At 43.0% G+C, this 26,996-nt stretch overlaps 1 protein-coding gene across 1 annotated transcript in view; it reads right to left on the bottom strand.

Moving 5' to 3' along the window:
• LOC147896011 (sec-independent protein translocase protein TATC, chloroplastic-like) overlaps window positions 1-15,899 on the bottom strand; it is a 32,240-nt gene extending 16,341 nt beyond the window's left edge. Inside the window, exon 1 of the mRNA XM_087382760.1 lies at window positions 15,465-15,899. Within this exon, the coding sequence (XP_087238886.1) occupies window positions 15,465-15,774 (310 nt within the window). The 5' untranslated portion in view covers window positions 15,775-15,899. The remainder of the gene's footprint in view (window positions 1-15,464) is intronic.
• Between the last annotated feature and the right edge of the window lie 11,097 nt (window positions 15,900-26,996).

Genomic DNA, 26,996 nt, shown 5'->3' with positions numbered 1-26,996 from the left:
ATGAGCCATCATTGGCCACAAGAAAAGAACTATCACCAGAGGAGGCAACAAGTATGACATCGTCATTATCTTCATCACTGCTAATCACTGCATTGAGCTCCTCAAGTTTAGCCTTGCCCTTGGTGTCTTTGGCATCTCTTTTCGCATCTTTGTCCTCTTCTTTTCTTTCCTTATCCTTGCCTTTGTTTTTCAGCTGAAAACAGTCCCTTTTAATATGCCCCTTCTTATGGCAGTAGTGGCATTCAAGGTCCTTCCGAGGACGGGACTGACTGCGAGATTTCCCTTTATTTTGGCTTTCCCCTCTATTTTGCTGCCTACCTCTGCCCACAGCCAATGCATTCTTATTTTCACTGCTATTCTTACGCCTCACCTCTTCCTGCAGAAGAGCGCTTTCCACATCTTGGCATGACAATCCTGTGAAAGCAGGGGCTGAATTGCTGATGGCTGTAGCAAAAGTATCCCAACTGTCAGGAAGGGTACTCAAGAGAAAAATGGCCTTCACCTCATCATCAAAATTCATTTTCTGATTTGTGAGTTGGCTGAATATAGAGTGAAACTCATTTAGGTGAAGTGAGAGGGCTGTCCCCTCTTTCATGCTTAGTTTCATAAGCCTCTTCAACCAAAACACTTTACTAGCTGCACTCTGACTCTCGAAAAGGGACTCAAGTTTTTTCCATATGCTGTAAGCGGTGGCTTCATTCTCTACATTGAAGTAGATCTTCTTTGAGATGGTCAAAAGAATGGTACTTTTGGCCTTCTCATTCATGGTTTCCCACTGAAGGTCACTAACTTCATCGGGCTTGATCCCTTTATACTTGATAGGCATATTTTGATCTTTCTGGACCAACACATTATATATTTGGTTCTTCCAATAAGAGAAATTTGCATTCCCTTCCAACTTCTCGATGTTCCAGTAGTTGCCTTCGTTGCTTGAAGACATAGTGATAAGCTGAAGTAGAAGCAAATAAATACACCTAAGGCACAGAGGGCCTCAAAGTCACGTACTGTGACTTAATGCAATGTTGTCCACTCTCCAAAACTGATTGCAAAATCTCATCTTTTGTCACTGCATTTGACACAGACATGTAAATCCCCTTCCAAAACTGTTTACAGCGGCCAATAACACCAATTTGAGCAAAAGCCCTTTGTTTTGGCATCTATTGAAGAAAATTATGTCAAATAGGCACCCACAAGTGCGTACAAGCACTCTAGCGTCAAAAGCCCCAAATTTCTTACATGAAATTTCTCCAAATTCGGAGAATGCACCACAATGTGCACCCAATCCTCAAGTTTCTGCCCAGAATATGCAGTGGTGCTCCCAATTCCAACTGACCAATGCCGGGCCAAAAGAAAACGTGGGGTTTATAGAACCTTCGTCGAATGGGCCAGCCATGAGATGGTTTGCTCCATAGTTGAAGCGAGAGGAGCAAAGCTGTAGACGTTTTCTTTCGAACGAGGATCCACTCCTGTAGCGTAGAAAGTGAAGGCTCTGTGTGTTGCTCTACTGCGCAGCTCTACTGCGCAGCAGCACTTGCGACAGCCGATCACTTGCTTTACTCCCCTGAAGACCTCGAGTCAGAGAGCAGGCTCTCCGCGCTATTTGACGCCTGGAACGAAGCTGATAGGGCTCCGCTATTTGACGCCTGAAACAGCCGCTGATAGGGCTCCGCTATTTGACGCTTGGAACGGACGCTAATATGGCTCCGCTATTTGATGCCTGGAACGGAAGGTGATAGGGAGCACTATGTGGCTGATAGGGCTCCGGAGAAGAAAGACGCTTCGCTATCGTCAAAGCGTTGGGCCTCACTCGCTTTGCAAGCCTCACGAACGAGGAGTTCCAATCACCCGCTTTGCAAACCTCACGAACGAGGAGTTCAAATCACCCGCTTTGCAAACCTCACGAACGAGGACTTCTTTGGTCTGAGCCGTTGCAGGGCATCACAGGAAGCGGCAGCAAAGCGTGCGTTGTAGGGCATCACAGGAAGCGGCAGCAAAGCGTGCGCAAAGCTAGCTTCACGAGCTATATGCTAAAATGAAAGACTCACTCTGATACCAGTTGAAGCGGAAACACGTGGAGGAGAGTAAGTCTAACAACAGGAATGGTGGGTGTGAATACAGAGACGAGGGCACACCTCAACCCTCAAGAGTATATATTAGGATAGGATAGGCATTTGGGTGAAACTGGTTCAAAGTGAACCGTGTTCACACTGTATATGAGGTGGCACAGGGCCTTAACCCCAACAGACGAGGCTCCAAAGCCATAACAAATTTGCTCATCTTTAAGTGCTCCATCCCTGAGAGACTTTGAGGGGCCAATGATGCAGATGTCACAAGTGCAGTGGCCACACCTGTCACTCCTACAGCTAGAGGCAGGGGTAGAGGTCAAAATGCAGCACAAGTAGTTGGAGTTGCTGCTCCAGGGGCTCCCACAACAGAACAGAAAAGATGGGATTCTAGAGATGCACAAGCTCTATCAGTGATTTCTCTCTCTGTCAAGAGGTTCATTATACCTCACATTCGGTCATACAAGACATCAAAGGCAGCTTGGGAGATATTAGAGAGTATGTTGGCAGCAAGAAATGATGCCAGAGTTTCCTTTCTGAAGCGAGAGCTTTCTCATACACATATGGATGATGGAGATTCAACGAATGCTCACCTCGCAAAGCTTCAGGATTTGAGGGAGCAACTATTGAATATTGATGAAGTCATTCCAGATTCAAAGATGATGACCACCACTTTGAATTCTCTTCTTGAGTCCTATCTTGGTTTCCACACCTCGCTGAATTTGTCATTGAGGGGGAGCAGCAATCCTCTCTCTTTTCACGAGTTGGTAGGACTTCTGTTGTAGGAGGAGCAGACACAAAGAAATATGGCAACCCGGGTTGGCGAGCATGCCACACTTTCCAAGTTCAAGCCCAAGGGAAAAGGGGAGCAAAAGCAACATGCCAATCAGCCCGCACATCAGCATAAAGCTGATTCAGGACAACCCTCCTATAAGGCTAAGGGTGATGCAGTTAAGCCTAAAAAGAAGGGCATTTATCACTACTGCAAGAAGCCAGGTCATTATATTGGTGAATGCAAAAAGCGCATAGCCAAAGAAAAGAAAAGGGATTCAGGTATGGCTGTGTCAGATGCATCAGCTCCTCATTCACATGATGGGGGAGATGTTACAGCCAACTTTGTGGAAGAGCACTATGCCTTTCTATCTTGCACTTCAGATTTTTCAGTGGGTAGTTCAGATACTACAGCCACTAATGATGATGACCCTTATGCTTTCTTGACTTGCAATTATGATCCTTCAAAGGATGCATGCTCTCTCAGTGTCAATGAGACACTGAATATTTGGTACTTTGACAGTGGTGCTTCAAAGCACATCACTTCTAAGAAGAGTCTGTTTGCATCTCTGCATCCTCTACCTACTAAAAAGAAGGTGACTTGTGCAAATAATTCTTCTTATTCAGTGTGTGGAGTGGGGGGACATTATTCTCACATCGGCTGATGGCACAGATTTCAGAATTTCACATGTTCTCTATGTGCCAGGCATAAAGAAGAATTTGCTTTCAGTGTCCTCTCTTAATAGAAGAGGATTTCAGGTTGTATTTGATGATGCTAACTGTGCAGTCAGAGACAAAGAGAATGACTATGCTTTGATGTTGTCTGGCACTTTGTATCGGGGTCTTTTTCAGCTTGATTTATATGAAAAATGATCCGATCTTACATTATCAGTGAGCACTCCCACTGCTGCGATGCAGAATGCAAAGTTATGGCATGCCAGGTATGGGCACATGAGCTATGGCAGCTTAATGACACTTCATAAGCATGATATGGTTGATGCATTGCCTCCTTTTCTAAGTCACCTCCTCCTCATGTATGTGAGGGTTGCATCCTTGGCAAGATGCATAGATTTCCCCTCAAGAAAGATGGTACAGCGATAGCTACACACAAATTACAGCTTATTCACGGTGATGTCTGCGGTCCCATGAGGACACCTACTTTTGGGGGTTATCTTTATTATGTTACATTCATAGATGACTTCACCAACTACACTTGGGTCTATGGTCTTAAGGAAAAATCAGAAGTGTTTATGCATTTCAAACACCTTGTGGCTATGATTGAGAATGAGACAGGACTCAAGGTGCAGACACTTCGCACAGATAGAGGGGGGGAGTATATGTCTCATGAGTTTGAGGCATTTTTGAAGAAGAAAGGCGTCACGCATCAGCTTATAGTGAGGCTTACACCTCAACAGAATGGCAAAGCTGAGCGCGAGAATCGCACTCTTATGGAGATGGATAGATGCATGCTTACCAGTAAAAAGTTGCCTCACAAGTTTTGGCTTGAAGGCCTCATGTGTGCCAACTATGTTTTGAATCGGGCTCCCACAAAGGCTTTGAAGACAATCACTCCCTATGAGGCATGGCATGGGAGAAAGCCTTCAGTGGACCATCTCAAAGTTTTTGGTTGTGTTGCATATGCCCACGTGCCTGTGGTTTCGACACAAGTTGTCAGATAAGGCACTTAAATGCATTTTTGTTGATATAGTTCACAAAGCAAAGGCTATCCTCTCTACAATCTTGCTTCACGAAAGATTTTTGTTAGTAGAGATGTTATATTTTCTGAAAATTCAGCACATACACATGCTGAATTTAATATTCCAGCCTCTTCAGATGATGTGTTTGAGGGGATGCTTCCTATAGCATTTGGTTCCCTAGCTGAGGTTCATGCTGAAAATTAGAATTTACATCAACCTCCTCCTGATCCACATGCCCCGATTCAGCCACAAGCTGATTTTGTACCTCCGCAGGATGTGGATGAAGTTGTCAGGCAAGAGATTCAAGAGATACATGCAGCTAAAACAGTCCCGAATTGGTTGCTTCAGACTCTCAGGGAGAGTAGGCTTGAGGCCCCATTGCCTGGCAAGACTCGTAGTGCAGTAAGGCACGCAGGGGGGCCCTTTCAGTTGAGACACCTTATGCAGGGACTCTTCTTAATGAAGAGGAGCCTGACTCTTTTGAAGAAGCAAAGGATAATGTGCATTGGATGCATGCCATGCACAATGAGTTGCAGTCCATAGAGAAAAATCAGACTTGGGATGTTGTGGATTTGCCACCAGGTAAGCATGCCATTGGTACCAAGTGGGTTTTCAAGGTGAAAAGGAAGCCAAATGGGTCCATTGACAGGTACAAGGCAAGGCTGGTTGCCAAAGGCTATGCACAGAAGAAGGGCATAGATTATGAGGAGACTTTTGCTCCTACATTCCGGATGACCACCATACGGTCAGTTATTGCAATGGCTACAAATTTTGTTTGGAATGTCCATCAGTTGGACATAAAAACAGCTTTCCTTAATAGGGACTTGCAAGAAGAGGTTTATGTCAAACAACCTCCTGGATTTGAACTTTCTGGCAATGCACTTCAGGTTTGCAAACTTAACAAAGCTTTATATGGCCCCACGTGCATGGTATGCCAAGATTGATGCATTCCTGGCAAGTAAGGGGTTACATAATAGTCCCGCGGAAAGCACCCTCTACATTAAGAAGGATGGGGGGGATATTTTGGTCATCATTCTTTATGTAGATGACATGCTGCTCACAGGGTCAAATGAGGATCTAATTGCAAATTTCAAAGCTGAATTTGACATGACAGATTTGGGCATGTTAAATTTTATTTGGGGATCCAGTTTATACAAGATAAGCGTGGCATTGTTATGTAGAAGCTCTTGGATAGGTTTAACATGCATGATTGTAAGCCTATAGCCACTCCCATGGAGCCGGGGCTGAAGCTTACTATGTATGACGCAGGTGAATCAGTGAATGTCACACTTTACAATCAGGCTATTGGATGCCTCATATATTTGTGCAATACACAGCCCGATATTCAGTATGCAGTATCTCAGGTGAGCACATATATGCACAGCCCAAAGACAACACATTGGCAGGCTGTAAAACGCATCTTCCGTTATTTGCAAGGCACAAAGGCTTATGGCTTGATGTTTCCCAGGGGGGGCGACTTGCAGATGCATGCTTACAGTGATTTAGATTGGGGGCTGGAGACTATGATACCAGACAGTCCACTAGTGGTAATTGTTTCTTTTTGGGCAAAGCTTGCATTTCTTGGCTGAGCGAGAAGCAATCTACAGTGGCTACTTCCTCATGTGAAGCTGAGTACACGGTAGCTTTCATAGCGATAGTTGAGTGTGTTTGGTTGCGACGTTTGTTTACTGATCTTCATCTCTTATTGGAGGGTCCTTCTCCAATTCTCACTGATAGTCAGAGTGCTATCGCAGTGGCAAAGAATCATGTGTTTCATGCTCGCACGAAGCACATTGAGGTTCATTATCATTATGTCAAAGAGAAGTTGCATGCACGGGAGATTAGTATGATCTATGTGTCAATACATGACAATGTTGCAGACATCTTCACCAAAGCACTTCCACGTGAGAAGTTTGAGGCATCTCGCAGTGTCCTAAGTTTGAGGCATCTCGCAGTGTCCTAAACTTATCTCCTTTTGGTGATTGATCACTACCTTGTACACCACATTGGCATTGTAGGGGGGTGTTAGAATATTCTAGGCAGTGGCCAATGTAATGTAATAAGTGGGTTAGGGGCACTTTTCCCTCTTAGAGGTTTTTCGTCACAGTCTAATCTGTAACTACGGTTAGTGATTAGATAGGGTTTTGTCACTTAGACAAAACCCTCGGTCCACTTTGGGAGTGACCTACGTTCAGCTCACTCTCTACTTGCTCACTCTTGCTCTTGCTTCCATTTTTCTCACAACATGAGTATCGCTGATTGGTCCGCCGGAAGAAGCAGGCTTTTGCCTGCCGGAATGAGTTGTTACTGAACGTCCAGTTTAGTAACAACTCTCCTTGACCAACGGTCCCCTTCACCTCTCACAGATACTCAAGTTTGGCACGCTTATGCATAAACATTATACGACATCCCACATCATCTGCTCTTGATCTCTCATACTCACCTTGCCCCACCTCCTACACTCTCAGCTTCATAACGTTTGATCTTTCCTAGCAAAGCTCTTTAATGAAGCTATTTGCCTTGGCTTTCCCCACCTGGAACCTTAACACCATTTCACCTATTCACAAGGCACGGGATCCGACCATCATGATTGGGCATGCCATGTCCATGATCTATGCATCCGTACTTGATATTGAGGTCAACTATTTTGCAGAGAGCTTAGAGCAGAGGGGCAGACCACAAGTTACGACGTGACCATGGGACCATGGATCACATACTCACACTCAAGTGTATCATCGAGGAGGCTAGGACATGGAAGCAGAGGGTTTATTGCTGCTTTGTGGATTCCTACAAAGCCTTTAATACGATACTGAGGGCCCGCCTCATTAGCCGATTGCAAGATCAGGGTTATGACTAGGAGATCATATGGCACTTTATGAGAGAGTCTCAAGTAGAGTCCGAACAGGGGCTGGATGGATAGAGGAGATCAAAAGTGCTATTCTACCGCTTCCTCACCTTCCCAGACCAGAGATGTTTGGCCGCCCTCATCCATGAGGGAGGTAGTGTCAGAGTCGTGCTTATTCAGAAGCTTGATTTTCAGTCGAATAACTTAATAAACTTAGAATTCTACCAAATTGAGACCATCTTTTAGCTCTCAAAAGGCTCTTGAAACTAGACACTCAAGTACTGGGTTTTGAGATCGCTCCCAACGCACTAAGCTATGTGATCTACATCCTCATTGACTAAGCATCATAGCCTAACACACCAAGGCTCACCCCCAAGGCTGTTGAAGATGTTAGGGAGGAATGGACGGTATGGAGAACCCTTGTGAAGCATGTTGGTAATTTAATACTAGGTGGAGGGTGATCCGGTGAGGTAGTCAATCGGCTCGTAACTTCATTGGTGTGAAGTCCACCCCATGCACTAGCTTCCAACATCTTGTCATTGAATGTGTCAGATGAATACTGAAGATCCATGGCCACGCTGAAGATGGCAGAGAAAGACCATAGTAAAGATGGTGCATCACACTGAAGTTGATTGGTCGTGCTGAAGCCGACATATCGCATTGAAGGTGATAAGAGCGCTGAAGTCCCAAAAAAGTCACACTGAAGGTGACAAGTGCTATACCGAAGATAGCATGCATGGTGATCAGAAATGAAAAGAGAGTACTCTAAGCTGCAGAAAGACATGTGCACATGGTAGCAGAAGATGCCCGGCTAGGATGTGAATCTTGCAATTAGAACTCACATAGAAGAATACACACGTGATTAGTAATATGAGATCTCAATAATGGAAAATCATGAGAAAGAACGTGATTAGTAATATGAGATCTCAATAATAGGAGTAGACGGAGTAGGTCCTTGATAATGCTTAAGCAAGTTGACATGGAAAGCACTATGAATCTTCCAATGTGATGGAAGATGTAACCTGAACGATACATCATTTATCTTCTCTGAGATTTGAAAAGGACCATAATATCGCACCGCAAGCTTGACATAAACAACTCTATTCCCAAATTTGGATTTGAGTCTTGCTTTGTTGAATCTTAATAGAACTCAGCCGCCCTTTGTCGCCGATTTGTGAAGTTCCTTTGACGCTCTTGAGCTTGTAGTATGTGTGCCCGGATATACTCATAAGCCGATTTTTGGTCCTCATAAACTGATCTATTGCAAAGACTTCATCTTTGGTGCACAACACAGGTAGTGGTGATGGCTTTCCATAAACAATCTCAGCATGAGCTTTACCTGTAGATGAGTGAACAGTATTGTTGTATGCGAACTCCACCATACGAGGGTACTTCTCCCATAGTTGTGGGTGATCATGGGCATAGCATCTCAACAATTCCAGCAACGCTTTGTTTGGGACAACTTGAAAGGTATTTCTATTGACCTCAAATGAGAAAGGATGTCTTTCAGTATGTTACATCTTGTCTAATTTGTCAAGAAGCTAAGTACGATCGGCAAAGCCCCAAGGCTTGCTTCAGCCCTTACCTGTTCCTGAAGCACCATGATTCCCTAAGTCACCACAACGACACGATATGATATGGACAGTAGTTGATCGATTTAGCAAGCAAGCTCATTTCATTCCTTGCAAGAGTCTTTAAAAGCAACAGAAGCAATTGCACTTTTTATCAAACATATTTTCGTCCATCACGGGATTCCTCAGTTAATTGTTTCAGATTGGGACAGCAAGTTTACAAGTAGCTTTTGGAAGGCCTTGTTTGAGAACTTGGGAACAAAGCTAGAATTCTCATCATCTTACCATCCAGAGTCTGATGGGTCATCATGTAGTGGGGAAGCCCTATGAGCAAAATGCTGGATGAACCTCTTGTAGTAGGAGCATAACCCAAGGAAAGACCGCACTTCATGCACTGTTTTTACATCAGGCCATTCTTGAATCACTTTCAATTTGTCAGGATCCATCTTTATTTCACCGTAGGTTACGATATGCCCCAAGAATCTTATCACATGAAGGAAGAATTCACTCTTCTTTGCATTTATATATAACTGGTGTTCCCATAAGAGTTCAAACACGATTTTTAAATGCTCCCTGTACTTTTCTTCATCTTTGCTGAATACTATAGTATCATCAAAAAATGTACCAACCAAAGACTTGTACTTCTGATAAATTCGATTCATCATTTGATTGAAAATGGCTAGAGCATTACTTAATCCAATGGGAACTACCAAATACTCATATAAGCCTTGTGCTGTCTGGAAGGCAGTTTCGTGAACCTCCTGTGGAGCAATTTGTACCTAGTGATACGCGCTTTTGAGATCGATCCTGCTGAACATCTTCACTCCCCTAAGTCTGTCCAAGATGTCATCAATCCTTGGAATGGGAAAACAATTTTTTATTGTCATCTTGTTTAAGGCCCTGTAATCAACACACATCCTCCAAATGCCATCCTTTTTGAGTGACAGAAGGACTTGGGAACAAAAAGGAGAATTGCTAGGCCTGATTAGACCATGTTCCAGTAGTTCTTGAACCAGTCTTTGAATCTCTTCTTGTTGTATCTTGCTGACCCTATAGGGTGGCTTGTTAGGCGGAGAACTTCCCGGAATCAAATCTATAGTGAGGTCCTCATGGCCTTCTGGAGGTAAGGACTTAGGTAAATTATGAAGAGATTGTCCTTAAACTCCTCTAAGAAAGCTCTCCTTTCAACGGTAAGCTTATCTTCGTTCCCATTTTATCCGATTCACGAACAAAAATCAAATAAGAGAAAATATACCTTCTTTGCTTGGATATGATTGACCATGGGAATGAGGCTGCCAGAGACTCCTGCAGGAATAGTGATTTCACGTCCCCCTTGCACCACTGTCACCGTCTTCTTTCGAAAATAGAGGCTGGGCTGCATCTTGTAGTGCCAAGGTTGACCTAGAATCACGCCGACGTCTGCTATGTTTCCCACTTGGAAACCTAAGTGGTCAAGATGACCCCGTAGATGAACCCGTAGAAGACTACCCACTGGTGTGAGTACGTTCATCGGGGTCCTAGAAAGCTATTGAAGCTTTCTTCCCTTGCATAGTAGTCTGAACAATCCCCAGGGAAGAAGCTAACTCTAAAGAAACGATGTTATGAGTGGAACTTAAATAAAAAAGAAATACGGCAGGTTTGTCACCAAACCCTTAGGAGCTGATTTGGGGTCCCTCATCATCTTCAATCTCTTCCAAAACAGCCTTTACTTTTGCTGAAACTTTAACCCCTGTAGGCTATCCTGGTTTCTGGTCTTTTCTCTTTCATAAGGGGCATTCTAAGAATTTATGAGCCCCATCACATCTGATACACAAGTCCTCTTTCCTGTACTTGTTAATAGTCTCCCGATCTAGCTGCTTCTTGCCGGACTGATTTGATCCAAACTTCTTCTTGCCGAATAGAATCTTGGTCGGTTCCAATGGTCTCTTTTCCTCCTGGACTCGCGTTTATCTCTTCCTGTACCAAATCTTCCACCGTTCTTCCTTTTTTCCTCAATCCTCTTTGCTAAGGGAATTATTTCTTTTAAATTCTTCTGATCAAAACACTTAACTTCATCACGGAGTGTTCCATTTAGGTCACTGAGATACTTTCGTGTTTGTTCCTGTGGCGTCTTCTTCTCGATCGTTTGCACTTTTAGTAATAACGTCCAAAACCTGTTAGTGTAGTCTTGAATAGACTCTCCTCACTTTGTTTGAAGTCATCCCATTCAACAAGGATCTCTGTCTCAAAATCTAGAGATAGGAACTGCTCCTTTAATTGCTTTTTCAACTCTTCCCATGTCTTGGCCATTGTCCCTTGCACTTCTTGAGTTTGGTATCATCAGCTGTCCCACTAAGAAAATGTAGCAAAATTTAACTTGGCACGTTTCGTGGTCTACTCTCGTGCAAAGTTCGTGTCCAAGCTCTTGATCCATCCAAGTAGTTTCTCCGGTTTTGATTCTCCTTATACTTCGTCATTTGTACATGTTTCTCGCCAAGCTTGATCTTCCTTTTAAGTCGATGATGTCGCCCCTCTGACTTCGAATCGGATGCCTCAGGTGATCCCCCAGCATGATGCTTCTTTGAAGTTCTCTGGGGTAGCTCCTCTCGTACCTCATTAACTTGCTCCTCTAGGCCCTCATCATCACAATCTTCGAGCATATTCTCAATTCCTTTAAAGGCCAAAGGTCTTGGTCTTCGCACTTCCCTCTTCGTTTGTTCATGCCCAGTTCTCGTGCCTCATGCTTGACTTGGCTTGAGCCACCCTTGGCAGTTTGCAGGGCTGCAAATCTTTGCTGAAAATCCGCTTACATATCTGCCTTAAGAGAGAATCATCTGCTGAAGTTCTTCCAATTTCTTATCTCTTTCCTCATCTCGGGTAGAGGGTGCTAACTTCTTCTCTTTTCCGTGGGCTTTGAATTCTGCAACTTGCTTCGCTACGGAGCTCCCTATGGCTTAGTGGCAACGGACTTCTTGACTGCCAGGGTTGCTTTCTTGGCTGTCCTGACTTAGGATTTTCTTGTATTCACCGTGATGACAAAAGGTTGAACACTGGCAAAGCTCAATCAAGCACAAAAGGTATTTTTTCCTTCAACTGAAAAAGTCTATTAGGCTCTGATACTTGTCAGAGACATGCTTATTCGGAAGCGTGATTTCCAGTCTAACAACTTATAAACTTAGAATTCTAACAAACTAAGACCATCTTTTAGCTCTTGAAAGGCTCTCAAAACTAGATACTCAAGGAATGGGTTTTGAGATCGCTCCCAACACACTGAGCTATGCGATCTAGATCCGCCCTCATTGACTAAGAATCATAGCCTAACACACCAAGGCTCAACCCCAAGGCCGTTGAAGGTGTTAGGGAGGAATGGTCAGGTATGGAGAACCCTTGTGGATGTGCGAAGCGTCATCAGTCTCGCACGGCATGTTGGTAATTTAATATTAGGTGGAGGGTGATCCGGTAAGGTAGTCAATCGATTCGAAACTTCGCTAGTGTGAAGTCCACCCCATGCACTAGCTTCTGACATCCTGTCACTGAATTTGATTGATGGATACTGAAGATCCATGACCATGCTGAAGATGGCAGAGAAAGACCATACTAAAGATGGTGCATCACATTGAAGGTGATGGAATCACATTGAACGTGATTGGTCGCACTGAAGGTGACATATTGCACTGAAGGCAATACGAGCCCCGAAGTCCGAAAAAAGTCACACTGAAGGTGACAAGTGCTATACCGAAGATAGCATGCATGGTGATCAGCCATGAAAAGCAAGTACTCTAAGCTGCAAAAAGACTTGTGCACATGGTAGCAGAAGATGCCCAGCCGGGATGTGAATCCTGCAATTAGAATTCACATAGAAGAATACACATGTGTGATTAGTAATATGAGATCTCAATAATAAGAAATAAAAATGTGGCCAAAAGAAAGAACCATGGTTACAGTTAGACATCGAGAACTCTTACTCAGATCACAAAGATAGGGACGGGGCGCACTGGAAGACTCTTCTCAGAGCATGATCACATAGTTTTTCAAGCTGGACCGCACAGGTTATCACCCTGCGGGCTTCCGACATATACGTGATCCGGAGCCAATGACTCGACATATCAGATAGAGGACGGACACACAAATTACACTTGGAGACATCCCTTCCATGTTCAGGGTTGGATTGCGACCGACAGGGGTCACTGTAGCCTTGGTCCGACGCAACGTCTCTACCAGGAAATCACACCCACAGATAGTCGACAACACTCTATCTCTGACTTTATTCTACCCCAGTCTCGCAGGTCGCTGGGCCCTCCATGATATTGGGCCAGATCTTGCGACATATGGGGAGGGTCATATTGATGTTATGTTATAACTTTGTGGCTATGTAGCATGTAGTATGGGTGTTGATGCTCATTTAGTAGCTCTACCTTTCAGCTTGTTAGTATCAAGTTTCTCGCAGTCTCATAGACCCATTGGTCTTCCAAAGACTTTAATAATCTCTCTCTCTCTCTCTCTCTCATGCCCTCATGCCTTCTTCTCTTCCTCTCTCCCTACCTCCCCTTTCCTGATCTCTGCCTTTCTGATTTCCCCTTCCGTTCACTCTCCCTTCGCTATCCTTCCCCCTTTTCTCTACTTCTGCCTGTCGCCTTCGTTACACAATAAAAAAGGGAGTGTACTACAAAACCGAAAAAATGAGGTCAATGTGGAACCATTTCCAAATAAAGATTGGCAGCAATCTACTGCAAAGATGAGGTAAGCCACTAAGTAGCTAGCAGGCTCCAAAGGGATAGAGCTCTAAGAATGAAAGTGTCATCCAGAACAAAATGATCCTGTCTAAAGCCCGCTTGGCTGGTTGCCCACGCACATTTTCGCTTGGCATAATCATTAATGCATATCTTTTGTACAGATCCATACAGCTTGGCCATCAATGTAACTATCCAAAGACTACAATCCTAAACTGGCCATAATGATCTCCTTCCCAAGCATTCCATGCATAATTATTTGGAGTTAGTGTTGCAAAGGATGCTTAAAAGTTCTTGTCAGTGCCTTATAAGGAACTATTGTTCTGTGCATTGGTATCAGGTCACAGTAAATTCCTTGTCTCAATGCTCTTGTTACGTCTCATCATACCAATGTCACCTGAGCATTTTGCATTCATCAGCATACCAATGTTGCCTAAGCATTTGCACTCATCATCATACCAACCATTCTGGAGAACAGACACTTCTGGGGCTTTTTTTGTGGACAGGTTTTGGCATCTCGGGTTGGCTTACTGTCTAGAGTGGAGACGACAGGAAGAGTGATCTACATGGTTGGTGCAAGGCTGGCTGAAAGGATAGATGTATGTGATCGATTGTTGGCAACAGGAGGGGAACTGTGAAGTCAGACCGCATGACATATTCCACCCCACTGTGGCCACCCCATGTGGGCAGCATGTGTCTCTCTCTGAACATAGCCATCTCTGCCAAGCAAGGTAGCATGCTTTAGAAAGTCCAGGATTCCTGCCTGCATGTCCTTTCGCTTCTAATCCGTTCACTCTTTTGGTGCTATGCGATGTGATACTAGCAGACAGTCCAATTCTGAATAAATTGAATAAGGACTAGCGCATACAGGCTGTGCACTCCTAACACCGCATCACCAAGACGTGTGACCACTGTTTTTCCGTCTCCAATAGCAAGCCACCCCTTCTCTCAAAAGCTAAGCCACCCAAGCGCATATTCAACATCTCCACAAGTTTTTATGAGAATATGATCCTTCTTTAACGGCTAGCTGTCTGGGCTTTCAGTGACATTAAAACTAATCAAATAAAATGATATAAAGAAGGGGGGGAAGATTGACAAGCAAAACGAAAAGAATGGTAACATACAGCGCGCTCCCAATTTAAGGTTTTCATCTCATAAAAACATTCAACTCAGGAATAGCTATCATGCCAATCTAGTGGGATACGAGTCGAATCTCTTATCATCAGAGGGATTCAAGGCTTACTGTGCAATACCTTCACCTTTGTGGCCAAATTAAGGGCAGGGGAGGCGGGAAGGGGGATGGAGCTACCTGCAATATTTTGGATTCTAAGTCAATGTTCGAGTCGGGATTACACACAGAAAATTCGATTTTGAATTGCCATTTAGGCTGTAAGAACAATAAGGTACATGCATGGCTCCTGCTTGCACATAATTGACTGCTCATTTTTCTGCAGCTTCAAACTTGCAATTTCAACAAAGCAGCGAGTTTTTCACGTTCTGATGATTAACCCCGCACCGACGAAGTCACTTGGGTATTAGACGCCGCTGCCACAGTATCGTGCATCATCCTCGTCACTGCCTACTATCGTGTCGAGCAGATTTAAACTCCTCTTACTTGCAATCTCAATTGATTAGAAGTATGATTGTCTCTGGCATGTCCAAAATTAATGGCACGGTCGACGCTTAGCATATATTTAGTGCAATGACGTGAGATTGTAAGGCATGCTACCATTGGCGTCAACAACAACGCAGAGCCGAAGAATTCTCAAAAACAAATCGGAGGCATTCTAATGGTCCAAAGAAAATACCAGGTCTTTCGTCGACGACCGATCCCACCCCAGCTCTAGAGCCTTCCTCCACATTCTCAGCATGGCAAACCATCAGTTTCGCGCCGTGGGGGGGACGCTTGATGATGCTGTTACAGCTAAAGAATCGAGATGGGGGAGCAGGAGAGTAGAGTCCAAATGGCGAGCGACCGGAAGCGACCACGCAATGTCCAGACTGAGGAGAAGGAGCCCAACACGAATTAGCTGAAGAGGAAGGAGAGAGAGATGAGCAAGACACCATCAGAGGCTCGGGGAGGCGAGCTGTGTTGAGATGATAAACAGAGACAGCCATTCTGATTGCTGTCGAAATTGGAAGATAAGAAGAAGGGTAGGAGCTAAAGAAGGGAGATCCAAGTCCAATTCATGAGAGCAACAAATCTATCTTCTTCCAAGCTTAAGCCAGTGATTCATCCTCAAGCTGCTTGGCAACTTTTCATAGTGCCAACTAATATATTGCAAATGGTTGCAACAAGATAAGCTCCTTGTTATTCGTGTGTCTCTCTCTTCAATCAAAAACGGAAATATCTTTTCATTCCATCCCTCCTCCTCATCCCCCTTTTCTACCGAGGGGTTAAAACGTGTGGGTGTGTATGTGCTAGTTTTGAGTTCAAGCCCCACGCGCAGCTCAGGATTCTATCTTGGTCACCCCATATGGAGACGTTGTTGGCACTTTTAGTTTCAGTACAACGCAAAAAAAAACCACAGAGAGTAACTTGACCAACCTACAACGGGCTTGTCACTTCTCTTTCTCTCTCTCTCTCTCTCTCCCCATATGGACATGTAATAACACAATGATAGAAATTTCATTGTTGAAACGGTCTAACAAAACATGAAAATCAAAAGTGCATGCATATCCCCAAGTCTATAAAGCTCCACCAGTCAAAGAAATACGTAGATGCATATAGAGATTTGCTAATGAAATAGACGTCGTGCATGACGTCTTGGATGTGCTGGAATAAAACATATGTCGACGACGTATGTACCCCAGTGTGCCAATGATATCTATGCAAGTAGAAAAGGATCAATTAAAGAATATAGAAAATTGAATGGAAAGACACTTAAGTGCATGTTTACAAATCAAACCTATCCTGCTCCATGAGAGTACTTACCATCACGTGGTGGCATTAGTCAATGTCTCAAGAAAGTGTACATGTAGTCGTCGTTTATACCTCGAGCAAAAACCTGTAGTGGCTCACGCAGTGTGTATCCTAAAAAGGATACAGTGAGCCTATGATGACCAGTAGGTCCACCAACTTTGCGACTCCTGACTTGAAAAAAGCCAAGGAAATCGTACCAAACACTGAGCTTCATGACGAGGAACGTGCCAGTTGGGATGAATCTATAACTAAAAGACTAGTCCCTTTACACACTCATAGTTGTACAAAAAAACAAAAAAACATTCATATATCTTTTAAAAATGGTATGAAATCTTAAGGAGCACCCACCCGTAGAAGTTGACCATCTCAAGCAGGTCAACCAATAGATGTGCAGACGCACTAGACCCCCATTGTAAGGTATCTGTTATGGCAAAAAAAGGCAATAAGCGTAATGCTATTTTTTAAAAATATGCAAGACTCGAACGTGGCTTCAGAGCAATCATGTACTTGGCACTACTGCAGTGGAGTCAGTGAGATGAATGTGAAGCTCCTGGTCATCGTATCTAATTGCATGCAAGAGCATGTCCGTGGGTTTTAAAAAACCTCTTCGTCAATACATGAGCTATATTGAAATTAATTTGCAGGGCATAAGTAAACAACAAAACAATATGCTTTTACTTTTTAATGAACAACGCACACTGTAGGAAGGCAACAACCATACATACTTGTTGTTGTTGCACTTATAGGAATTCTGTAACTTGGAATTGAACCAGCCTATGATGCAAAGCCCCAGGTATCATTGGGTGGGTAGTTTGCTTTCTCATGGTACTAGGTAGGAGATTCCATGTTTTGCACAGTTATATGTGTAAGACACTGAGCATGAGTTGCAGAATCGCTTGGTTGGGATGCTTGGTTTGGATCCAATGATATTGGAGTCCTTGTAGGGAATGATATATGCATGCAATCCTTATGCCAACGCATTGGTAGCTATAGGGGAGATGTTGAGAAGAAATCCACATGCAGACTTAAGGATGGTTATTTGTGAGAGACATGCAACCTCCAAACAATATTTGGTTCCTATAGCTAGCGAGGTTGCTGCAATCATGCCAGGACAAGGGAATGATCTTGATGTTGGCAATAGGGATATTTTAAGCCGCAATGGCCGTATACGACGAATATCCAACTTGCACCGATCATACATGTCCCTCGTGTATGTTCTTACGTTTCCTCTATGGGAGGATGGATGGCATATATGTATCCCATATGCTGATGATCTTGGTCATCGAGGGGTACAAACACAAAAGTACGTGATGCAAAGGCAATACTACGCTTATCGTCTACAAGCGAGGTCTGATACAAACGCATACCTTCTGCGTGGGGGGAGATTACTACAACAGTACATGGTTGATGCGTACAGTAGTATGGAGGAATCAAGATTGCTCTGGATATGTAATAATCAAGCATCTTTGCATGTAGAAGTTTACCACGGATTGATAGACATGGTAAATGCAGTTGATGGGGCGAACACCTTATTTGGCAATGCTGCAGGACGCAGGGTTGTGTTGCCATCTTCCTTTATGGGAGGACCCCGATATATGTGTCAGTTGTATCAGGATCCTAAGGCAATCGTACGGAAAAGGGGTAAACCTGATTTGTTCATTACATTCACGTGCAATCCGAAATGGATTGAAATATCTAAAGCATTGCTACCTGGGCAGAGTCCACAAGACCGCCCCGACTTGACCGCCCATGTGTTTCATGAAAAGCACAAGGATATGATGAAATCATTAACATGGCAAGATAGTTGGGTATGTTTCTGTGATTGAGTTTCAGAAGAGAGACTTGCCACACTCGCACATATTGCTGATTCTAGAAAGTGCCTTCAAACCAGTAGAGACTGTGCACTATGACAGAATGGTATGCGTAGAGCTACTCGATGTAGCATTGTTTCCTGAGTTGCATGACGTCATTAGTCAGTGTAATGTTCATGATCCATGTCGGGCATTGAATCCCTCTTCCATTTGCATGATTGATTGTAAATGTTGTTGTTGTTATCCACGTGCCTTCTCTCAATGTACTGTGGTAGGGAATGATGGTTAACATGTTTACATGCGTCGGGATGATTGTAAAAAAATACGGGTGAAAAATGGTGTTGTAGACAACTGATGGATTGTGCCATTTAATCCTTTTCTTTCCATGAAATACAAGGCACATATAAATGTTAAGGTTTGTTTCACGATCACTGCAGTTAAGTATCTATATAAATATGTGTACAAGGGTCATGATAGAGCCACAGTAAGGATACAGGTTGTAAATCATGTAGGAAGGAAAGGAGAGCTGCACAATCCACATGATGGTATTATTGATGAGATCACACAATACTTGGATGCACGTTACGTGTTGGCTTCAGAAGCGTGTTGGAGGATTTATGAATACTCCATGCACATTGAAAAGCCACGAACTGGCAATAACTTTACGTACTCAGGATCAAAGACTACAACAATCAACTCGCAGCAGCAGGAGAGACTATGAATCGCATAGAAATGGTTCAAGTCATCTTGAATGGACTAGGAGAGGGATACGAGAATCTATCCCAGAGTATTGCCATTCAATGGCAAATGCCGACACTAGAAGAACTTCAGTCAGTCTTACTTGGTGAAGAACTCAGGATGCAAGCCATTCATGCACGCAAAGGTCATGTGCAACGGTCGCAAGTTCATCTCCCCGTGATGAATAGTGTGATATTTAGAGATGATGATAGCTTACAAGAAATAGTGGAAATGGAGCAAAATAGACAAACCAGTCTGACAGAGTGGTTCAAATGCAATGCATTGCATTCTAATGCAAACAGTATGCTCTATGGGGACTTTCCAACCGCATGGGTTTGGAACAAAAATAGGAAGACGTGGACTCGAATAAAGTTGGGAAATACCATTGGCCGCATGTACAATGTTTCACCATCTATAGGCGAGAAATACTTCATGCGCATGTTGCTCAACATTTGCAGGGGTTATAAGTCTTTTGATGACCTCCGCACATTCAGTGGGCATCTTTATCTCTCTTTCCAGGCAGCATGCATTGCTAGAGGATTAACAGAAAGTGATGAGGAGTGGTTCGTGTGTATGCAAGAGGCTGCGTTTGTTCAAAATAGTGCACAGTTGAGACAACTCTTTGCGACAATTTTGCTCTTTTGTGACCTAGCAACTCCTCGGCTTTTATGGGAAAAATTATGTTCAGAGCATTCAGATGATTTTTTTCCTGCATTGGAAATGTGGAGAATCCGGTTCATTGTCGCACAATGGCGATAGGGAAATGCCTTGCACACTTGGAGCATATTCTTTGGCTGCATGCACGAGCATTGGCAACTTTTGGTGTTTTGCCTACCCTGGATAGAGCAAATGTTTTTGTTGTGGATGTTTTGCTAGAAGAGGAGAGGATATTGGACGTTCAGCAATAGGCAGAAATCGCCTGTATGATGGAAGCAAGCTTGAATTGTCTTATCGACTTGGAAACAATTATGATATAATCCCCTTTACAAATAGTTATAAAGAGAATTCCTCTTTGGACCTTTTTGGTGCGGGGCAAGACACCACCGGATGGTCCAATGGTGTCCTGCCCCCATCTTGTGGTGTCTCCTCGGGTGAGGTACACACACACACGCACGCGCACGCACACACATTTTCTACACTCTTACACACATTCATGTAGTTATTGACAGTTAGTTATTGAAATCCCCCCCCCTTTTCCCCCTTCCCCCTCCCCCCCCCTTACCTCTCTTGTCAACACTTCCATTTTCAGTAGTATTTAATCTCGTTGGCATGTGCATCTTCTGGTATTGTGGCATTGTTGCTCACTAATGGACGTACGGCACACTCACGCTTCAAGATACCATTGAACCTACATGCCACTAGCACTTGCAATATTAGTGTGAATAGTAACCTTGCTGATGTTTTGAGGTTGGCAAAGTAAATAATATGGGACGAGCCCCCCCCCCCCCCCATGACTCATCGACATGCCTTTGAAGCATTGGGCAGGACTTTACAAGATATCATGTCAATCGATCAGCTGTTTGGTGGTAAAGTAGTGCTATTGGTAGGGATTTCCGATAGATTTTGCCGGACATCGTAAATGCTGCTTTATGTCGGTTGATAATCTGGAGACACACAAAGATCTTAAAGCTCACACAAAACATGTGTGTGCTACAAGGTGGTGATGGAACATTAGAATGTGAGTTCATGCAGTGGGTTCTGGACATTGGAAATGGGAATAGCATGGGCGCAAAAGAAAGTGTTGCTGTAATTCTTTAGAAAATGCTTTTGGAGAACAACTCCATGGAGGGCCTGATTGAGTGGGTGTATACTAGACTTTCACGAGTTGTGAACTTTGCATCGTACTTTGGAGAGCATGCGATACTTGCACCGCGATTCTTGCACCTCGAAACCTTGAAGTTGATGCAATCAATAATGCAGCACTAAATGCAATGGCAGGGGAGAGAAAGGAGTATTTAAGTGCAGATTCAGTGAATAGTACAGATGCAGATTCATTCCTGTATGCAATAAAGTACCTCAATAGCCTCGACCTTGGTGGTGGTTATCCACCTCACCGATTGGTTCTTAAGATAAATGCTCCAATTATTTTGCTGCGCAAACTGGACCCACAGAATGGGCTATGCAATGGCACTCGATTGATATGCAAAGAGTTTCACACCAGTGGAGGCCGAGATCATCACCGGTACGCATATCGATGACAAGGTTTTCATTCCGAGGATAACCTTCATTCCAAGCAATTTGCAACTACTATTTGATATGAGAAGGAGGCAGTTCCCCATTCGATTAGCATTTGACATGACAATTAATAAGGCCCAAGGCTAAACAATGTCCGTTCTTGGCGTATACTTGGCAACACCGGTGTTCAGCCACCATGGACAATTATGTGGCTTTCTCACGTGTACCATCATCGAATGCTGTCAAAGTATTTGTTCACGACAAGGTCGACGAGGCCAGTGTCGAGGATTCAAGGGAACCATATAGTACAAACGTTGTATATAAGGAAGTTGTGTAATTGTAGTTATTGAAAAGTAAAAGCATATGTTTTGTTGTTTGTACATTCGTTTCATTATAGTTCATGTATTGATGAAGAGTTTTTTTAAAACCCATGGACATGCTCTTGCATGCAACTAAATACGATGGACAGGAGCTTCAAATTCGACACTCACTCTGCTGCGGTAGTGCCAAGTGCATGATTGCTTTGAAGCCGCATTTGAGTATTTTATATTATTGCACAAACAACATCATGATTATTGACTTTCTTTTCTGTAACAGATCCCCCTCGATTGAAGTGCCATGCGTTTGCACAGCTGTTGGTTGACATTCTTGAGATGAATAGTTTCTACGCGTGGATGGCCCCTAGCATTTCATTCCGTTCTGAAAAGAAGACATATGAATGTTGTCTTTTTTGCGACTATGAGTGTGTAAAGAGACTATTCTTTTGATTATAGATACCTCCCAATTGGCACGTGATTCATAAGGCTCCACATTCGGAATGAATTGCTTGGCTTCTTTAAACTGAAGAGTCGCACGGTTCATGGTTCATATGGACATCTTAGGATCATCGTATCCTTTATAGGATACAGAGCGCATTGGTCGATCCTTGCTTTTGGTCGAGGTAGAAATGGCGACTACACATACACTTTCTTTAGACAGCGACTCACCACTCCACGTGATCGGTAAGCACTCTCATGGAGCATCACAAGGTTCATTTATAAACATGCGATAAAGTGTCTTTCGATTCAATTTTTTAAATTCGATTCAATTTTTTAAATTCTTACATTCATCCTTTTCTACTTGCATAGGTATCACTGGCATGCCAGGATATGTGCATCGTCGACATCTACTTATTCCAACACATCCAGGATGTCCTGCACGATGTCTATTTCATTAGCAAGCCTCTATGTGCACCTACATTTATTTGACTATTGGAGCTTTATGGACTTTTGGATATGCATGCACTTTCAATTTTCATGTTTTGTTCGATGATTTCAACAATTAAATCTCTATCGTTGTGTTATTATATGTCCATATGGAGAGAGAGAGAGAGAGAGAGAGAGAGAGAGATTTGCATTGGTATAAAAGTATGAGAGAGAGAGAGAGATAGATCCATATGGACATGTAATAACACAATGATAGAAATTTCATTGTTGAAATGGTCTAACAAAACATGAAAATCAAAAGTGCATGCATATCCCCAGGTCTATAAAGCTCCACCAATCAAATAAATATGTTGATGTATATAGAGATTTGTTAATGAAATAGACGTCTTGGATGTGCTGTAATAAAACATATGTCGACGACGTACGCACCTCGATGTGCCAATGATATCCTTGCAAGTAGAAAAGGATCAATTTAAGAATATAGAAAATTAAATGGAAAGACACTTAAGTGCATGTTTACAAATCAAACCTATCCTGCTCCATGAGAGTACTTACCAATCACGCGGTGGCATCAGTCATTGTCTCAAGAAAGTGTATATGTAGTCACCATCTATACCTCGAGCAAAAACCTGCGGTGGCTCACGCAATCTGTATCCTAAAAAGGATACAGTGAGCCTATGATGACCAGTAGGTCCACCAACTCTGCGACTCCTGACTTGAAAAAAGCCAAGGAAATCGTACCAAACACTGAGCTTCATGAGGAACGTGCTAGTTGGGATGAATCTATAACCAAAAGAATATTCTCTTTACACACTCATAGTCATACAAAAAAACATTCATATATCTTTTAAAAATGTTATGAAATGTTAGGGAGCACCCACCCGTAGAAGCTGACCGTCTCAAGCAGGTCAACGAATAGCTGTGCAGATGCACGAGACCCCCATTGTAAGGGATCTGTTATGGCAAAAAAAGGCAATAAATGTAATGCTATTTTTTAAAAATATGTAAGACTTGAACGTGGCTTTAGAGCAATCATGTACCTAGCACTACTGTAGTGGAGTCAATGATGAATGTGAAGCTCCTGGTCATTGTATCTAGTTGCATGCAAGAGCATGTCCGTGGGTTTTAAAAAACCTCTTCGTCAATACACGCGCTAAATTGAAATTAATCTACAGGGCATAAGTAAACAACAAAACAATATGATTTTACTTTGTAATGAATAAGCACACTGAATAAGCACACGGTAGGAAGGCAACAACCATACATACTTGCTGTTGTTGCTGCACTTATATGACTTCCTTATATACAACATTTGTAGTATACATTATCCTTGAAACCTCGACACTGGCCTCGTCGGTATTGTCTTGAATAAATGCTTTGGCAACATTTGATGATCGTACATGTGAGAAAAACACATATAATTGTCTGTGACTGAACACTAGTGTTGCCAAGTATAAGCCAAGTATGAGTCCCATTACATAGTCCCTTCCGTGGATCTAGGTTGCACAGCAAAATGGTTGGAGCATTTCTCTTCAGAACCAACTGGTGAGGTGGATAACCACCATCAAGTTTGAGGATGTTGAGGTACTTTGTTGCATACAAAAATGAATCTACATCTGTATCATTCATTAAATCTACACTTAAATACTCCTTTCCCTCCCCAGGCATTGCATTTAGTGTTGCATTATTGATTGCATCAACTTTAGGATTCTGAGGTGCAAGAATCACACGCTCTCCAAAGTACGATGCAAAGTCCACAACTTTTGTAAGTCCAGTATATACCCACTCAATCAGGCACTCCATGGAGTCGGTCTACAAAGTATTTTTGCCGCAATTAGAACAACACCTTCTTTTGTACCCTAGCTTATCCCATTTCGAATGTCACAGCACCCACTGCATGAATTCATGCTCCAACGTCCTGTCACCACTTTGAAGCACCTACATGTTTTGTGTGAGCTTCAAGATCTTTGTGTGTCTCCAGACTTTGGACTGACATACAAAAATATTTACGATGTCCTCTCGTCCAGCCTTTGGAACCATTAGCAAAATTTGTCTGAAATCCCCTTCCAATAGCACTACTTTGCCACCAAATAGTTGATTGCTTAACATGATGTCTTGCAAAGTTTTGTCCAGCCCTTCAAAGGCATGTCGATGAGTCATGGGAGCCTCATCCCATATTATTAGCTTTGCCAGCCTCAAAACATTAGCAAGGGTACTATTAACACTGATATTACAAGTGCTAGTAGCATGTAGATTCAATTGTATCTTGAACTGTGAGTGTGTGGTATGTCCATTAGAGAGCAACAATGCCACAATACTGGAAGATGCACATGCCAATGCAATGTGTCTCTGCCCACGTAACTGAGAAAGCAAACAGTTATAAAGAAAGGTCTTTCCAAATTCTCCTGGACCGTCCAAAAAGAGCATGTCATCCATGTTTGCACGAACATCTGCTAAAATCTTATCATAAGCGACCAGCTAACAGGGGTTCACACTTGCTTCCATCCTACGAGCGATTTTTGCCTACTGCTGAACATCAAACATTCTCTCCTCTTGTAGTAACCCATCTACAACAAAATTAGTGGATCTATCCACCACAGCAGGTGAACCACTAAAATCTACCAATGTTTGCCCATGCTGCCAAAGAATATGAACTAAATGTGCAAGGGACTGCCCTATCGCCATTGAGCGACAATGAACTGGAATCTCGACACTTACTTTCAATGCATGAAAACATTTACCATCAATCATGCAAACGGCAGAGGGATTCAATGCCCCACATGGCCCCCCATTAACTCCATTTACCATGTTCGTCAATCCTTGGTAAACTTCTACATGCAAAGATGCTTGATTATTGCGTATCCATAGCAATCTGGATTTCTCCATACTATTGTACGCATCAACCATGTATTGTTGTAGTAATATTCCCCTGTGCAGAAGGCATGCGTTTGTATCAGACCTCACTTGCAAAAGATATGCATAGTATTGCCTTTGTGTAACGTACTTCTGCCTTTGTATCCCGTGGTGACCAGGATCATCAACATATGGGATGGATACATGCTAGCCATCCTCCTCTAGAGGAAACAAAAGAACATACATGAGTGGCATGTATGATCGATGCAAGTTAGATATTCTTCTAATACGTGGCTTAAAATTTGGATGTCCCCATTATCAATATCAAGATCATTCCCTTATCCTGGCATGATAGTGACAACCTCGCTAGCTGTGGGAACCAAATATTGTCTGAAGGTTGCACGACTCTCACAAGTAACCATCCTTAAGTCTGCATGTGGATTTCTTCTCAGCATCTCCCCCATAGCTACCAATGCATTGGCATAAGGATTGCATGCATGTATCATTCTATGCAAGGATTCCAAAATCATCGGATCCAAACCAGGCACCCCATCCAAGATATTTTACAGCTCATGCTTTGTGTAATATACATTTAACTCTGCAAAATGTGGATTCTCTTGCCTAGTATCATCAGGCAGCAAACTGGATGATACATGCTACCATGGTCCTGAAAGTTGTGTATACCTCTATCTCGAGAAAACATTCCATCAATTTGGGCACCTAATGAGACAAAAGCCATCACACTACTGTATGCTCTTATGTTCTTAAAAGATTTGCTTGTAGCATCATTCCCATGCAATAAAACTTTCAAAATCTCAGGTGGTTCTTCTAAAGGTAACAATGACACACACCCAACATTACAACAATGTTTTCCCACTACTTGTTACATATCTGTTCTTGTTTCTTGCTTCCATAAGTGAGCACGATAAAAACCACATAAGTGGTTCACACGTCCAAGTGAGAGAATAGTAGGAGCACAGAATACCAATGGAAACATAGATGAGTGCCCTATATCATCTCGTATGGGAAATCGACGTAGAATAGAGAGGCACCCCCCTGCACCATGAGAAACTATAGAAATGTTGGTGAAAGTGCATTGTTTTGCTTCTGAATGTCTTTGGGTCCTAGTTGCATCCAATTGCATCCTTCCACTTGAAATTTGAATCCCATTAGCTTGTCTTTTGCGCATGGTTCTTTGTCTAGCAAAATCACGTTGTGCCCTATGTGTTAAGTGCAATATTCTTGTCCTCTCACAATGTACCGACAAATTTGAAGCATGTCCCACCATCTCCTGTAATGGACACAACTGTATACGTCCCTCTCTCTCTCTCTCTCTCTCTCTCTCTCTCTCTCTCTCTCTACACACACACACACACACACATATCTATCTATCTATCTATCTCTGTATATGCGTGTATGTGCATTTGTGCGAGCACGCTCTATTTTACACAATGACCACATACACATGTTTTTACATGTGTGTGTGTGTGTGTATGTACACACACACACACACACACACACACACACACACACACACATGGTATCTTGATACTTATGTCTTTGTCAATGTTTACATGTTTGCATTTATGTATCTATAGTTGATTGCATAGTCAAAGGATGTGCATTCAAATATTA

This window comes from Dipteris shenzhenensis, chromosome 12, assembly GCF_047967505.1.
Source record: "Dipteris shenzhenensis isolate YYH24624 ecotype China chromosome 12, Dip_SZ_1.0, whole genome shotgun sequence".
In the NCBI taxonomy this organism is placed as follows: domain Eukaryota; kingdom Viridiplantae; phylum Streptophyta; class Polypodiopsida; order Gleicheniales; family Dipteridaceae; genus Dipteris; species Dipteris shenzhenensis.
This window is presented reverse-complemented; position numbering and strand designations above follow the sequence as displayed.